Genomic DNA, 17,502 nt, shown 5'->3' with positions numbered 1-17,502 from the left:
GGTCGAGCTTGATGGATCCACTGCACCGAGATGCGGTACTTTCAAGAGAGACTGTACACACAGAGCATTTTGTTGAGCTCTGAGCATTGTTTTCTCCTCTGCACCGCAGTCTCCACGCCGGCCTGTCCTGAGAGTGCGATGGGCGTCAAATACCTGTCGGCATTCTCCGTTCTCTCGGACCAGGCAGCCAAAATGAACATGGAAAAGAACAAGAAGATCTTCCATATGTACTCAAAACACCAGGTATTTCCTCATAAGATAACTACGTGCCGCGTCCATTTGTTACTGGTTCGATGAGCATGCCAAAAAAGCAGGGATGCGGAGCCGGAGCCGGAGCCGCCGGAGCCGGCATATTTTGCCCGGAGCCGGAGCCGGAGCCGGAGCCGCCAAAAAAGGGGGCGACTCCGGCTCCTTTTTATTTTTTGAAGAGGAAAAAAATAATTGAACTTATTCGGTTTGACAGTACAAGGCAGTAAAACATATGGTACTTACGTCATGGGCCATCAAGTGAATGAAAAAAGCCGAATATCCCCAGTATCTCACAGTACGCAATCAACTTCCTGTCTGCTCCTCCCCCCCCCCCCCCCCCCCACGTCTACTGCATCCCCAGAACATGAGTACCGGTCATCAGGTGACGGCCATTGTTTTGAAGCCAGTGCAGTGAACTGCGACTCCCAGCACCGTCTCTTCCCACCCCCCCCCCCCCCCCCCCCCACTCCCACCCCCCAATGCAGCCGAGACGGGTGTCAGCTTACGATGGTTAAGTGAACTCCGATTCGCGGCGACTGCGTTTCCAATGCCATCGCTTCCTAGTCCTTTGTTCTGCCAGTTCTCTCCGAGGTGCGTTTGCGCGGATACGCGGTGAGCCGGTCATGGCAAAGAGTAACGCGTATAACCAATCCAATTTTTCTTCCACCCGTATTTAATTGATTGCATAGGGGATGTACTGAGTCGGAGCCGTGGCCGCCGGAGCCGGAGTCGCCGGAGCCGGACCATTTTACTCGGAGCCGGAGCCGGAGCCACCAAAACATTTCACCCGGAGCCGGAGCCGGAGCCGATTTTTTTCTCCGGAGCCGGAGCCGGAGCCGGAGCCGTCTGAAATTTCCACGGCTCCGCATCCCTGCAAAAAAGTATCATGGAACAGAAGTTCTGGCGTGCTAGTATGTCTATTTTTTTTCTAACTGACGACCGTCGCTTTCTTTCAAGAAACGTGTAAAAATGTAGGGTTTATTTGTCATAGCGATCGATGGGGTTGTTTCAGTTGTAGGTATGCCAGTAACGCTCATGACCGTGGTTTTCCAATGTACCTGTACCTTGGTGGTTTATATTAATGACCCGACCAGTCACGTCTGGAGTCCAGTGGACTGATGTGGGTGCGTATGTAGGCTACAATGCTTACACTGGGTGTGACTGACCTCTAATTATACTGATGTAAATGGGTTGCCGTGCTTTGACGGTGATATGACCTTGCTTCCAGTTAATATTGTTCATAGTTGACATGACTGCTGCGATAATTAGTGATCATACTGTGATATGACTGGGTTTCTGTATTCAGTTCATACTGGTACTGGTTATACGGGTTATAGAGTTGGTAGTTTGACGTGGCTTGGATCATGCATTTATAATGTGATGTGACTTGGTGACCGTATTTGTTCTCTAAGGCGTGACGGGCTTACCGTATTCGTAATTTAATGTGACTGGGCTAGCGTATCCATATTGTGACATGACAGGGTTACCGTATTCATATAAAGATGTGACTGGGTTACCGTATTCATAATAGGACGTGACTGGGTTACCGTATTTAATTCGTTATATGACGTCACTATTTTAATTTTAAGCTCTTACTGGGATGTGGCAGGTCTGTCATGTCAGACCTGTGACGTGACCAAACCCGTACTGCGCTCGTTTTAACCGTGCTGCGCTCGTTTTAGCCTAACTGCGCTAGCTTTAACCGTACTGCGCTCGTTTTAGCCGTCCTGCGTTAGCTGTAAGCAAACTGCGCTAGCTTTAACCGACCTGTGCTTGAACATTGTAACCACACAGTGTGGTCCACACTGCGCTCGTTATAACCGTTGGAACTGCGCTCGTCAGGTGGTGCAGTTCCGGCTGGACCCGGTCATTCTGACGGTGGTGGCGGCCGCCTCGGCCAACACGGGCTACCTCTCCTCTCTGGACGTCACGCTGGAGCCGCTGCTGCAGAGACTGCAGCCGCTGGTGCGGCCCCACTGAGGTCCGACCCTGGCGGCGCTCGCGGGTGAGGGTGAAGGGAGTGCGAGAGTCGGCCTGGCGGACGGGAGAAACGGGCACCGACGGTGGCGCCGCGCCGCGGCCAACTGTGAAACTAACTGGGACGGTCGGTCACTGCAGATGGCGGGCTAACAGTGCCAAATCTGAGCCGGTGTATGCGGTGTTACTGCGTTAGCGTCTCTGTCGAGGTCTCCAGACGTTGGCTGACACCGAGGATCGTTGCATTCGGTGCTCTCTCAGACTCAGGGGCACATGGTCAGAACTGAGAAGCGTTTGCCTTGTGCTCGCTGAACGTTTATCCAGCTGTATTCGAGAGGGCGTATGCTCATGCTCTGCTGTTTGGAACCACCATAGTTCCCGACAAGTTATGACGGGGAATGTAATCGTGGTCGTGGCTGGCCAGCCCGTATATTTTATTGGGCTAGCGAGGCAAACGCTAGACGGTCTTGTGGACTGAAATATTGTGTGGACTTTTGTGTATGATATTGTAGATGATAAGCTGTTATGGTTTATGTGCATTATGCCATCTGCAAATGTGAAATCGACTAATACATGTAATCGATTGACATGTGTTCGATTGTCGAAGTTTTATACGGACCTGGCTGAAGCATTGTCTCGTCTTTCTGCGTTGCTTTGAGCGTCCTTTGTCCTTATCGGCATTATGACTTTTCCTCTCTTTCACTGTCTTCGCCTCTCAATGTAGGTACTAATTGCAGCGTTGACGTTGATAGCCTTGAGTATTAATTGCCTGCATAATTCTCGCGTGCCGTACTCCCCTTTGCAAAACTTAAAGATACAAGCTTTTCCTGATCGAACGTTTTCTACGAACTGATACCGTTCCTAATCATGTTCGGTAACTACCTTATTGGATATAAGCCACTGCATCCCAACCTTTTGCTTACAAACTTTCTATACAGTATACACATATCTACGGGTGATACTTGAGATAACGTTGACACACGACAGTGAGACACACGAAATAGCACAAGATCCAAACGTTTTTTTTTATCCGAACCATACCTTTTCTACCTCTGGATATGCGTGGTAGGTAGATGAATGAAAGTATTAAGTAACCCTCCGCTTGTGCCGACTGCCGATCACATTTACACCGCGTCATCAATGACTCCCACGCGTTCAAACTCAGCCGGTCGGACGATACACTCGGCTGACCAGCCGGCCGAACCCCCAGCGCGGCGGACCGGCTGCCACGCGTGTCGATCCACCAACTCTCGGCACCGACCGCCCGTCACCGGTCCGAGCCCATATGAGGCCGGCTGACAGTGTCTGACGGCTCAGCTCATCACAGTCTGACCGGATCGGCTCCGCTGAATCCAATCGGTAGCCACACTGTGTCGAGATTTGATAACGGCCGCGACAAAGAGGCTGGAATGCGAATCGTCGGCGCGGGTAATGGCTGCCGGTCCCCGGGGACCGAGGTGGCCCGTGTCGGAGTGACCGACTCGCGGTCGGTCACAGCCGAGGGCTAAAGGTCACCACCCCCGCGCTACCGGGTGTCACATGGCGAGCACGGAGGCAGCTGATCCTGATTTTTGTGTAGGTTGTAGAGCGGAGAGAGAATGGACCGGGTTACTCATCCGTCGGACCTATCTTTTTTCGCCTCGGTCGAGAGGGGTGGGGTACGACCTTCTTTGCCGTTTCGCTCCTAATTGAGCTGGAGCCTCGCGGAAAAAACGAATGTGTGGGCCATTACGAGAAGCAGCGGAGGGTACCCGATTTTAGGGTCTTAAGCCATCCGATGACCACTGAGATCAGGTCAAGTGCCCAAAGGTACGGACTCATTTTTTTTTTGTAAATGACTTCACTAAAAAACTGTCGCAGAGATTCGATTTTTTGCACCATCTTGTTCGGCATGCACAGGAGCCTCGAATGATATAGCTTTAAGCTGAGAAAGTTGAGGTCAAGGATAGGTCACATCCACTCAGGTCAACTCAGGTCACAACATGGGTTGAAGGAAGTCAAATCTCATCATTTATTCTTCTTCCATACAGCAGGCTGAGTCCATTCGCGGCTTTTCCGACTTGCTAGCTGACTATCATTAACCCTATCCCTGGCGGGGGGGGGCCTCAGGAGCCCCCCCCCCCCTGAGGTTTTTTGGTTATTTCTCCCAAACGCTTTGAGCTAGGAAGCTCAAATTTTCTGACTTTTCCTAAAAGGCTTTTACGCAACATTTTTGAAAATTTTGAGTTGATCTGACCTCAGGTCAGGTCACCAGAGGCGGTTTGGTGACCCTACCTCAGAAAAGTTTGCAATCACGCCAGAGCTAGAGTTTTTGACCGATCAATTTCTTCTCTTCAGGCTTTAGTTAGGGTACCAGTATGTGCAATTTGTATATCTCAGAATTTTCATATCTGTGACCTGAGGTCAGGCCAGACTCGTGACCTTTACATTGCAAGCCTATGGGAAAATATTGAAACGCCTCCTGCTTCGTGTAAACGAGTCAAAACCACCCAATTCCTTCAGTATTATGGAAGATTATCTCATCGGTGATGATCCTGGTGCCGCTAATTGACAGGGGCACCGGCAAAGGTCATCTGAGGTCATGTGACGTCATAAATCGTTTTTCTGTCAATAAATCACGACATGATGGTGCTAAAGACTTGTAAGTGATACCAAACTGCTCGCCTGGTCAAGGCACGTCGTTTGGTATGCAGCATGACCATACCCCACAACCTCATTGATGAATGACCTGACCTTGACCTCAGGTCAAATTTCAAATTGACCTGTGAAGGTCATCACATACTTATTTCGCATCGCCTCGGCGAGAGCAACAAAAAAATGTATTGGTTTTATGTCTATGTTTTTTAGTTTAAAAGTTATATAGGTAACTAATTCCACAACATTTTATCGTTGATGACCTCTGGTGACCTCAATATTGACCTGACCTGATTTTTTTTTTTTTTGTAAAAGTTGTAGATCTTTAACTAACCCTATTTCTGGCGGGCTCCGCCGGGACAAGAAACTGGCGGGGGGGCCGATTCGGCCCCCCCTTCAGATCTCAAAAACTACACATCGCACTTCGCAGCGACAAACGGCGAACGGCGTTTGATAGGTCGTTTAAGCTCTATATCTTCAAAGGTACCGAGCAGTTGTGAGAGCCTTCAGGGGGCTGTCAGCTTCACCCACCTACTCCAGCCCCAGTCGGAGGGGAGTAAGAAGGTCAGATTAATTAAAGGTAGTTCATTCGTCGCGTCGTGACGAGAGAAACACGATGGCTTTAACACTTACGCTATGTATTGATTGATTTTAACGTTCTTGCAGCAAAGCCATTTCCGCAAAATCCGTTTATCTTGAATCTTGACGGGTTTTGCCCTTTGGAGACCAAAGCCATACCAAAGCGTTGATCGGAGTTCAAATCCAAACATGCCAGCGAAAAAGCTTTATAGTGCTATCGAATGCGCTTCATTGAGACCCTGTGCCCTGTGGCTTTTGTTGTTCGCGTGCTGTATGCCGATTCGTCAAAATATTGAAGTTGGGAAAATTTGACCTTTGCTGACCTCTATTGATCTCAGTGCTGACCTGAGCAAAACAAAATGGCCTTTATTCTTTAACCCTATTAGTGGCAGGGTGTGTTTTCATCCACCCCTCAGGTTTTTCGGGATGATATCTCCGAAACGACCGGAGCTAGGATGCTGAAATTTTCTGACTTCCTAGAACTAAACTGGGCACATTTCCCCGAAAAATTCGAGTTGATACCTTTATGAGGAGCGATTCCAGGGCATCGGGAATTGTGAGGTCCTATTCGTGAAGTGAGTCATTTAGGCTACCATCACGATGCTGATGCATTATAACCGTGAAAGGTATCATGTGATAACATATACAGTATACATAGTGATTGTACACCTTCTTTTTGCACGTTTTTCCTATAATAGGCGGATCCAGGCGTGCAAAAAGGGGGGCTTGATTTTTATATGCACCGCACCATTTGATGAGCGTTTGGTAGGGTAGGGTGGGGCAAAGCGTCCACCCTAACTTTCCAGCCTCAGTATCTCTTTATCTTGCAAATTTGAAGGATAACCAGGTAGCGGATCCAGTAGCTCATTACTTATGCTTTCTTCGAATAACACATCAGAAACATGTGGTATGTATAGTTTTTTAGATATGCCGTACGATTTGAGAGGACTACAAATCGGGCGTTTTGCCCCACCCGTGGGGCATAACGCCCATGTGAGTGGGGCATAACGCCCAGTCCTGAAAGCTTCATCACACTTTTGATACTCTGACAAAATAATGTAGCATTCATCCATTCCTCATTTCGTTAAAATTCAACTCGACAGATTACACCAGTAAAAAACATCTTAAACACTGCTGTCGCCACCCCACTCCTTATTCAGTCAACGCCTGTCACTGCCTTGGGGAGCGGAGATCAGTTCTTGCGAATAAATCGTTCCAGACGATACTGTACTGTCTCGCAGTACCTATATTTAACCCTCGCACGACCAGGCCATTTCTCATAACACGAACGACCAGGGGGGGGTTGTTACGACCCCCCCTGGCGTTTCGAAACGGAAGGTCGTAGAGCTTAGCGGAAAAAACCAACGGATTGCTCTCAACGAGATCTCGCGATTGGTGGTATATTTTTTGGTCCTAGGTAAACATTTGACCTACTTTTGACCGGTCAAAGGTCAAATTTTCGGAAAAATAGACTTGTTTCAACTTTCGGCGGCGATTGCGGCAAAACGGTGGGAGATATCGACTTGAAACCTTCACTATCGTGTTCCTTGATCAATTCTCTATCGTTTGGTATGTATTTCGTTTCCCTAGCTCTAAAAATGGCGCGTTGGGAGCGCCGGAAGTCGGCAAGGTCACAGTCGGCGGCAGAAATTCGAAAAATCAAAATTTAAATTTTTGAAATCTGATTGTATTTTTGGATTTGGGAGGTCCATTTGCTCCCTATAGAAGCTAATATTGCTGCATATTCCCATTGAGGTGACAAGAATTAGCAAAATAGTGGTTCGGGCGCTTTTCAAAAATAGTACCGGACGCTGTTCCTCTTGTGACGTCATAACTCCGTGACCTGACCTGACCCGGTCAATTTTCTTGCACCACACGATAGCCAATGCTTGCCCCAACATGCATGGGAAGTTTCATCATGATCCATCAAACAATGTGGGTATCACCGGCAGAAAACCTAGGGATTCGGCGCACACGTTTGGTAACTGTCGGCCGGAGGCTGTACCTCTTATGACGTCATAACTCCGTGACCTGACATGACCCGATCAATTTTTTTTCGGCAAAAGATGCGCAAAGGTTGCCCCAGAGGGTATTGAAAATTTCAGCCCGCTACGACAAGCCGTTTAGCGTGCACTTCGAAAAAACCTCAGGGGGGGGGTTGATACAACCCCCCCTAGGCGTTCTAGGGTTAACATAAGCAATGAACAACGATGCAAAGTAATAAACGTAACCGCAGCTCCGCGCGGCTCAAGCGTCAGCGGGCGACTCCCGCTCCGCGAGCCGGTCGCACCCGGGTCATGTCACCACCAGGCGGCAGCACTGTGACCCGACCTCACGTGACATTACGACACCACAGATACTAACCAGAAAATTGCATATTTAATCAGAATCCTGAGCATCATAAACGTATCCCGCCACTCATTTTGAGCCCAAAATGCTCGCAGTTGCCCGTACTGTATAACTCCCATTGGCCGATGATGGGCGCTTTGCCCCACGCCAAAGTGAACGTATTACTCCAACAACACATTCAAAATAAAGTCCACCAAAATCAGGTCTGTCACGATTGTGTTGCAAACAAAATGTTCAAAATGTAGCTTAAATCTACAGGTTCGATATAGCGAAATTTCATTGCCTTCTTTAATCTCTATCAGACAAAGTTTTAGCAGTAAGAAAGCATGTAATTCCAAAAAAAAATGTCAGAAATGTACTAATCTTTATCTTACATCCAGAACACCCCACTTGTGGAACCAAAAAAGGAAGTACAAGCAGATTCATGAGTGTTCTTGAAAATGGCTATCAGGGATTCTTTGAAAAGTCGAGCATTTCACAAAAAAATAGGGGTGGGCCTTTTACCCGCCCTGGGCGCTTTGCCCCACTCTACCCTAAAAGTCAGACTGCCCTGGAGCGACTACAAATTCATCATGTAAATTCATCATGTCATGGGATCGCCAATAGTTGCAAGCTATGTTTTTTCCCGAAAATCATAGGTGCGTCCAGATGCTGAATATTGGGAAGTATTTACACACAGTGAATGTTTGCTTCTTGGATCATGACGTTTGGTATGTTTGGTATGTTTAGTAGCAAATGCAATAGCGATTGAAATGATCATAATTTGTAGGTAGGTATTACATGTTCACAAGTGAGCAAGAGGTGGATCATAAGCGGTTCCAGGAAAAAGAAAGGGAGTTCGATTTCACCTCCCAACTTCGGTGCCCTGACGCCGCCTATGAATTATAATCTAATTTTAGGCATTTTATCACATGTTTTTGTAACATGATAAAACCATTGCTAGCCCGTTTCGCTGACTGCACCAGCAAAAAAAAACGATTTATTATGTATGTTGTATGTATGTATACCTCCAAAATTCAATTACCTGTATCCGCCTATGATTTTTCGAAATGCTCATTTTGATTATGCGTGTGCGTGTCAGTTGTTGGTTCATTCTGCATCGATCGGCAGTAGTTGCGTCAAAATTGGCTAAAAAAACATGGCCGTGACGGGCAGTTGAAAAAAACATCTGCAATTCGTAGTTCCTATCTCCCTACTGCCCCTTATTTACTTTTTGAGAATTTTCTTTTTTCAAAATGCCGTTTGAATTTTGAAAATCAGCCGTTTAGCTTTCGAGATGTTAAGGGGGCCGTAAACAGCCCCCCTCCCCCTGCGACTAATAGGGGTAACTAGCCGGGAGCCTGCCACGAATAGGGTAGGTACTTAGGTACCTACTGAAAGCATTTTATTATTTTTTCCCCTTTTTCCTACCTCTCTGTTGTTGTTTTGTATACCGAGTGCATTCATGGTTACACCCCTCCTTCCCACTATGGCTATTGGCTAAGTTGGCTTAGTTGGAACCCAGCAGGACGCTTATTAACTGATAAGCGCCTTTGAGTTCGGCCTATAGTCTGAATATCGAATGACTGACTGGACGTTTCCTCCGCAGCGCTCTGTTCGGAAAATCTCGTCAATCTTTACTATATAGTCAGTGACTGGTTAGCTTGCTACAGCGGCTGACAACTGCGACAACGGCTACAGCGACTGAAAACTGATAACTAACGCGTCCCCTGTGAATGGACGCACCAGCCGACACAGGTGGGGACTCGTCGCATCGTCGGCTCGTCGGCCCGTCGGCCGCGCTGCCAACGACCCCTCCGGGCCGGACGAGCTCTCTTTTCTAATTCCGCCGCGTATCGACAGTGGAGTTAGCCAGGGATTCGTGCCGTCTGGGTTCTTGGTCAAGGTTTGCCCGTCAGGATAACAAAACGCATTGATTATCGCAACTTAGGGTGCCTTTTTAGATCTATTTTCACATCCAGCTTAAAAAGTAACGTCACTTAATTTAAATTTAGTAGTTATCGCGCAAATAATAAGCAATGCATCTATGATCTTTCCCTTCATCAGTGGCTGCGAGCCAATCGAACAGTACCATTGTCACAGCCCTTTTCCGGCGGTCAGAGCTCCTCTGAAATTCAACTCGGCAAATGCACTTGACTGCGGAGATTGGTAATTAGCGAGATCCGCCGGGCCGGCCGGCGCTAATGTGAGTGGGTGCTGGCAGTCGGTGTCACCCACCGGTCGTCCGGAACGCGTCACGGCGTCCCTGATCGCAGATGGGCCGTGACACCTCACATCGTCCGCCACTTGCATCTGCCCCGCGCGCGCGCACGGCCGCTCGCGCCGCGCGCTGACCGCCGCCGGCGTCTGCTATTGGTCCGATTAGCGCGCGGACGGGCCGGTTTTGGCGCGCCGGCAGAGCGGAGCGCCCGGGGGTGCCAGTTGCACATCGTGCACGTCACCATGGAGCTCTCCTCGTGGACCGGGCTGCTGGCTCTGCTGGTGATTGCCGCGACTCCTCTCCCACGGCCAGCAGGTGAGGCCGGATATTTTCGGGAAATTTAAATAGGATTAGGTATGAAGATAACTTTGAAATATCTTGGATCTTATGAAGATATTTTAAGCTCCAAAGATGTCTTAAATTTTTCATTTTTGTCTTTTGCATCTGAATGTCCTGCTCCATAACTCCCACGGGAAACGACCGCAACAGATTCACTTGGCAATATAAGATGCCAGTAGCGACGGAACATCTTCAATAGAGGGGGGTGCGGGGCACTGCCGACTTTTGGTCCCATTTTTTCCATGCAACGGCCATAGGGCTTATGTTAAAATGCCCAAATCAAAGGGGGCACGGTGCCCTTCCCGTTCCGCAGCCTATGAAGATGGCTCCAATAAGGATTGATCATGCGCTGCATCATTTCCGTTGGGTATTCCAAAACGTCCCTAGCTTAAAGCGTTATGTATATTACTACACAAATACAACTTAATCAAAACATGCCAGTATTTACCTATTTACTTTGGTGACAAACCGTTTTTAGAAGCATTGGACGTAACTTTATAGTGTTTCCAAATGTGAGTTAATACGAGTAGGTATGTCTTTTCTTACTAGCGGGCTACACTTCATTGCAAGTAGCTTTTTCCTAATGGTACGCCCAACCTTAGAGGACGATCGGTAGCACGCAGTGAATGAAGTCCCATACGTATACGGCAACTCAGCTGACAGTCAACGACAGGGAAGTGGTACGCAGGTACATGATTGCAACGAAGGCTGCAACGATTGAATACGAAGGCATGGTGTTGCTCGGATATGATTGCAAATTTATTAGGTCGTCCTACATACGTGTAAAAAGTCACTTCAAGTGTATTCTTTCCGGAAAATGTAGTCGAAACATCATCATACTTATGATAAATTGGCGTTTCTGTAGCGGTTCTGCCGACACCTCTGACCAGTTTATCTCGTTTTTACGGCTCAAAAATGCCACGGACACCGAGAACACCGCCTTATGGGGTGAGTTCTTATTTGATGCTACATATACCTAACGTAAGAAAGGATGGCTTCGCAGGTTTTAAAACATGATACGGGTCCGTCCGGTGCTTTAGCCTACCGACCAGTTGACTTGACCTGAAGGCAAACGTTTGACAAAAGTACATTTTATTCCTCCCCTTAAGATTAGCTGAAATATTAATTTGAGCAATCTGTTTCCTCATTCGTATTACGAGACCGGAGCCCGATTTGATTTTGTAATTCATTGAATTTCTCCAAGAAGTACCGTGTGCCCTCCGTTCAAGAAGGAACCCCTTCCTTGGATGGCAACTCGCGAATGGAGTCTTTTACTTTGCTGGAAATTCAGGCATGGCCATCGTTTAAGAACTGTTTAACCTGCTGCAAAGCGCGTATTATAAAGCGTTACTTCTTTCACTTTCGTAACACAACAGGAGTTTTCGGGCATTACTTTGTGGAGTTCTACCTTCGGATGGCCAAGGCATTAGCGTTTACAACCGTTGGCGCGTGTAGTCCTCATTCTCCTCCTTTACCTGACGGCCCATTTGTGTGTTATCATATGCCGCGAACAATCAGCGGAATGGCGACAGACATTTTGCAGCGTGGGGAGGGGCCACTACTTGATGTTACATTTTGACCATCTCACTTTTCTTCTTCCTTACAATGAAAGGAAACTGCGCTGTTCACCAGAAAAACGGGATAGATTTTGCTTTAGATAGGCTACCGATTTGTCTATAAATCGTTTGTTAAACTAATTTGACAATATGCCAATGCCATTTTTCGTAATCAAATGCGCATGCTCGTGCTCCAATGAGTAAGATGTGCTCGTGAGTGCTGTATTTATCATGAATGGTGGTTGGGTTATGAAACGCGGGTGTGTAGTGTGTACTGTGTAACTCGTGCGCTTGGTTTCATTTCGACACTGCAGAACTTCATTTCTTTAGTTTGTGGGGACACCTCCTGCCCATCATATATCGGTTGTCTGTTCGGGATTTGGTCGGAGACACTCTAAATTGAAAACGGTCGCCGGCTGTGTCGATTTTCGGCCGTTTGTCAAGCGTGTCCGTGACGAGAAGCCCATGCCGGGGACGGGGCCTCGAGGGAAGAGTTTCTGGGGCTTGAAACTAGCGCACAGGGCCGGGGTTGGTGTCCTGCTTGCAGTGGCTGATGTCCCATGGGCAATATGGCCTGGTGTCCCGGGCAGGAAGGGTTTTTGTCCCTCGTAAATCAGCTGGTTTATGCCCCGCAAACAGGGACCAGTGACTGTTCAGAGGAACCAGTGTTCAGAGGAACTATGTGTCCTTGGTGGCAGGGACTGCTGTTCTCCGGGCAGACAGGGTTAGTGTTCAAGGAGGAAGTGGCTAGTGTCTTGGGTGGCAGAGGCTTGTGTTCCGCAAGCACAAGGGCGCTACTGTCCCACGAAAGAAACAGAGGCGCAAGACATTTCCAAGCGCAAGACTAAGAGATAGTGGCATCACGAGCGACATGGGTATGGTATAGTGTTGGGCTACTTGCGCAGCTTACTTGCTGCTAATGTTGCTGAGAGGCAAGTTGTCCCGCGAGCGACAGGGTATAAGTGTGTAGTGTCCCGTCGGCAGAGATGGCATGTGACCGGACAATGCAGCGGCCATCGCACTGTTTGTCACGATGGAGGCCATGCACAGTGTAGCTCCGAAGCTCAGCGACAGTCGGCCTGATGTCGACTGTTGATGTCAATTTCCCTGATCTGGAGAATTGGCTTAAACTCACATAGGACATTGAATCGCAACGACTCCAAAGAGAGCGTGGGTGAGGGGTCGCGGGGGACATTCCGCACGGTTCATAGATAACTCAGCACAAATATTTTGCCCATGACCTGATTAACGGTCAATATTTACACATACTGGACTGGCGCTGCCATTTATCAATCAAACAATGAGGGCGCCAACATGTTAACTCGTGCACCTAGTTGAGGAGTCATATGTCTCATACCCATCGGCTCTGAAATCAACACTTTCAGCAGTATACGAGATCCAGGGGTATGTTTAGACATGCACGACAGTTGATAGACAGATGACAGTATATGTATACTGCTTTGATGATTTTTTTTTAAATAGGTAGGTTTGATGATTTTTTTTAAATATGCTGATGCAGTTCACCCCCCCCCCCAAAAAAAAATCCTAGAGTACCGTAAAGCTGATCGTTGTGCCGCGAATGATGTCTTTTTATCATTTCGTTGTAACAAATGTCTCAATTATTTGAACACGTTTTGTCTCGGTGACACCCTAACTCATTTTTCTTACTAATTGCTGAATTGCATGACTCAAGTCATCGTTTGCCAGACAATCGTGAGCATAACCTGATTGTATGTTATTCAACTGCCATCATTTAAATAACAATACGTCACTGAAATCATAGCTTCATTGAGTTTGGTTCAATAAAGAAGCGTAGGTGACAATAGATTGGATCAGATCAAACAACGGTAAAATGCCTTACAAAGTTAGCCCTCGCCGGCACAAGCCATTTTGCGTCCTTCGACGGCACAAGGGGGGCTGGTGCGACCCGTACCCTCTCGCGTTGGCCCTTGATCGAGCTAGCGCGAACGTATAAGGGTTGAGGGATCCGTTGCCCCCCCCCCCCCTTGCCGTTTCGCCCCTGATCGAGCTATAGCTTCGTGGAAAAAACGAGCGTGTTGCCCGTGACGAGAAGAAGCCAATGACCTGACCTGAGACCTGAGGACCTGAGAGGAAGGTTGACCTTCCATGTCAGTCAATGACCCAAAAATCGGGAAAATCGGGACCTGCTAGAACGTCATAAAGTGTGGCTGCTATGGTTTTTTTTTTTCGGGGCGCTGATCACGAATATCATGTTAGTGTTGATCACAGATGATGCATTCATGCATTTAGGCCAGGTCGGGTCAGGTCAGGTCAGGTCAACCAGTAGGCGTCCTGCCGAGTATTCGTAGTAGGTGTCAACCGCCTCTGACAGCTTCGTAACATGTTACGAAGGCACCAAAACTACTTCGTAAATGTTCAAATGGTTGCTAAATTCGAATTCAGCTCCAAAAACTAGCCTAGAAACATGTAAAACTCGGAAAAGTGAACCGAGGTCACCAAAGGTCAATAACCTGACCTGACCTTCAGGTGACCTTGACACCCACCCTTATGCTTGGGAGCAACATTTAATCACATGTTTGAACGTTTGAAACCACGAAAAGCTTGCAAACGCGCGGCTGATGCGAGCCGACATACGCCGAATCGCGATTCCGGCCAAACATGGTCTCGGAAAAGAGGTTACAGGTCAAAGGTCATTTAGGCCAGGGCTATTAAATTTTCAGGGTAGGTGTAAAATTAATCAATGCGAAAGTACTGAAAGTTTCGTTGCGATCGGCCGGTTTTTACGCGAGTTATTCGCGAAAAACCTTAAGGGGTTGCATCAACCGCCCCGCCCCCCTGTGCCGGCGAGGGTTAAATTCACACTGCATCCATAAATGTCCGTTTTTGAATGATCGTGTGTATGCTGACTTTTACGTTTTGTGTAATTGTATGCACTCATCATTTACGTGTGGTATATCACGTGAAGTTTACTTACGGGCTTACGTTATTTACTTACGCTAACGCCACGATGCAAACATGTCCTCGATAATATTAATCTAACTTACTATTCGAACAGAATCCGTCTGTCTGTGAGTGTGTGAGTGTGTGTGTCCGCCACGCCGTGTAGTGGGTTCAATTAACCCCGCCTACAGGGCAGACGGTACGGCGTAGAGGGCTGAAATTTGTACACCTTATAGGTGACAGAGCGGGTCAGCGCCTTTTCTAGGTTTCCACTCGCTGGGGTGCACGGTTCGCGCGTGGGGCGCGCCGGAAGAACGACAATGAAATTTAGATCGGTTCGTAGATATATCGGATATATCATTGAGAGCCGGGGTCGACAAAGTTTGTGAGCTAAATGCATGCCGATCGGCGGCGGGTGCCTCGCATTGGCGGATGGTGAAATTGATTTTGATAAATGGTGGCGAAAGAATGTGTTGATTTTCGTTCAATGGGTACAGTTTGTGATATGAGTATACAAATGCACCGCGTTTGCCGCAAAGCGTCACATTGGTCACAAGGCGTCCTTTTTGCCGCAAATCGCACAGTTTTGTCAAATATGGTCCGATAAGGGTACAATTTGGTGCCAGGATGCATGCTTAAACAATAGGTACAGATGCGCCGCATTTGCCGCAATGCCCCACATTTGTCACAATGCGCCATTTCCGACAAAATCGATTAAGCGTAATGGAATGGCACGAATAGGAGCAGGGCTGGAACACTTTTTAAGTCTGATTGTTTAGTACTTATTGGATCCAATTAGTCTGTGACCTGACATGACCCAGCGGTATTGGTAGTGGTATGGGTAGGGGTAGTGGTAGAGGTAGGGGTAGTGGTAGTGGTAGTGGTAGGGGTAGTTGTAGGGGTAGTCGTAAGGGTAGTCGTAGGGGTAGGGTAGGGTAGGGGTAGTGGTATGGGTAGTGGTAGGGGTAGTGGTAGGGGTAGGGGTAGGGGTAGTGGTAGTGGTAGGGGTAGGGGAGATGTAGTGGTAGGGGTAGTGGTAGTGGTAGTGGTAGGGGTAGTGGTAGGGGTAGGGGTAGTGGTGGGGGTAGTGGTAGGGGTAGGGGTAGTGGTAGTGGTAGTGGTAGGGGTAGTGGTGGAGGCAAAAGCAGAACAGTGGCCCGGGCTGATCCCAGCGGACGAGAGGTGACCTATGTGACCTGGCCTGACCCAAAGCGACCGGGGCTGACCCCTTTGACCCCGTATCACCCAAATTTCATCCAACAACGCCCTCAGAACAGTTCTTTTTAAATTCTCTTCACATTTCCGTCCATATCTATGCTTCTAGACGACACATCGACATGAATCAAACACCATTCGAAAGCAAATTGGCTGGTGCCGCAATTTTTTTCTACCACGCAGCAAAGCAAGTGGCGCAGCCGCTTGTCTAACTTACTATTCAAACAGAATCCGTCTGTCTGTGAGTCTGTGTGTCCGCACATCGTGTAGTGGGTTCAATTAGCCTCGCCTACAGGGCAGACGGTACGGCGTAGGGGGTTGAAATTTGCACACCTTCTAGGTGACAGAGCGGGTCAACGCCTTTTCTAGGTTCCGACTCGCTGGGGTGCACGGTTGGCACGTGGCGCGCGCCGGAAGAACGCCAAAGAAATTTTGATCGGTTCGTAGATCTTCATTGAGAGCCGGGGTCGACAAACTTTGTGGACTAAATGCATGCCGATCGGTGGCGGGTGCCTCGCATTGGCGGATGGTGAAATTGATTTTGATAAATGGTGGCGAAAGAAGCTGTAGATTTTTCGTTCAACAGGAACATTTGGCGATACGAGTATAAAAATGCACCGCGTTTGCCGCAATGCGCCACAATTATCCCAGGGCGTCATTTTTGCCGCAAATCGCACAGTTTTGTCAAATATGGCCCGATATGGGTGCAATTTGGTGCCAAGATGCATGCTCAATCACCGGGTGAAAATGCGCCGCGTTTGTCGCAATGCGCCACATATGCCACAAAGCGCCATTTCCGACAAAATCGATTAAGCGTAATGGAATGGCACGAATAGGAGCAGGGCTAAAACTTTTAAGGTCTGATTTTTTAAAATATTTATTGGATCTAACTACATATTATGTGACCTGACATGACCCAGTGGTAGGTAGTGGTAGTGGTAGGGGTAGTGGTAGTGGTAGGAGGTAGGGGTAGGGGTAGGGGTAGGGGTAGTGGTAGTGGTAGGGGTAGTAGTAGGGATAGGGGTAGTAGTAGGGTAGTGGTAGGGGTAGTAGTAGGGGTATAGGTAGGGGTAGTGGTAGGGGTAGGAGTATGGGTAGTAGAAGTGGTAGGGGTAGGGGTAGGAGTAGATGTAGTGGTAGGGGTAGGGGTAGAGGTAGTGGTAGGGGTAGTGGTAGGGTTAGTGGTAGGGGTAGTGGTAGGGGTAGTGGTAGGGGTAGTGGTAGGGGTAGTGGTAGGGGTAGTGGTAGGGGTAGTGGTAGGGGTAGTGGTAGGGGTAGTGGTAGGGGTAGTGGTAGGGGTAGTGGTAGAGATAGGGGTAGTGGTAGGGGTAGGGGTAGTGGTGGAGGCAAAAGCAGAACAGTGGCCCGGGCTGATCCCAGCGGACGAGAGGTGACCTATGTGACCTGGCCTGACCCAAAGTGACCGGGGCTGACCCCTTTGACCCGTATTGACTCTTGACCCCGAATCAGCCAGATTTCATC

At 48.3% G+C, this 17,502-nt stretch overlaps 2 protein-coding genes across 5 annotated transcripts in view; both read left to right on the top strand.

Annotated features, from left to right (window-relative positions):
- Positions 1-2,813, top strand: part of LOC122383881 (ragulator complex protein LAMTOR3-like) — an 83,025-nt gene extending 80,212 nt beyond the window's left edge. For all 4 annotated transcript variants that reach the window (XM_043370692.1, XM_043370693.1, XM_043370694.1 and 1 more), the window contains exons 4-5: positions 110-243; positions 2,092-2,813. In XM_043370692.1, coding sequence (XP_043226627.1) covers positions 110-243; positions 2,092-2,229 — 272 coding nt within the window. In that variant the 3' untranslated portion in view covers positions 2,230-2,813. The remainder of the gene's footprint in view (positions 1-109; positions 244-2,091) is intronic.
- A 7,262-nt stretch (positions 2,814-10,075) lies between these two features.
- The window catches only part of LOC122383873 (protein amalgam-like), a 36,620-nt gene continuing 29,193 nt past the window's right edge, over positions 10,076-17,502 (top strand). Inside the window, exon 1 of the mRNA XM_043370683.1 lies at positions 10,076-10,303. Coding sequence (XP_043226618.1) covers positions 10,231-10,303 — 73 coding nt within the window. The 5' untranslated portion in view covers positions 10,076-10,230. The remainder of the gene's footprint in view (positions 10,304-17,502) is intronic.

Source organism: Amphibalanus amphitrite, unplaced genomic scaffold (assembly GCF_019059575.1).
Source record: "Amphibalanus amphitrite isolate SeventyFive unplaced genomic scaffold, NRLGWU_Aamphi_draft 000175F_arrow, whole genome shotgun sequence".
Lineage (NCBI taxonomy): Eukaryota > Metazoa > Arthropoda > Thecostraca > Balanomorpha > Balanidae > Amphibalanus > Amphibalanus amphitrite.
The sequence above is the reverse complement of the archived record's forward strand: the minus strand, read 5'-3'. Positions and strand labels throughout refer to the sequence as shown.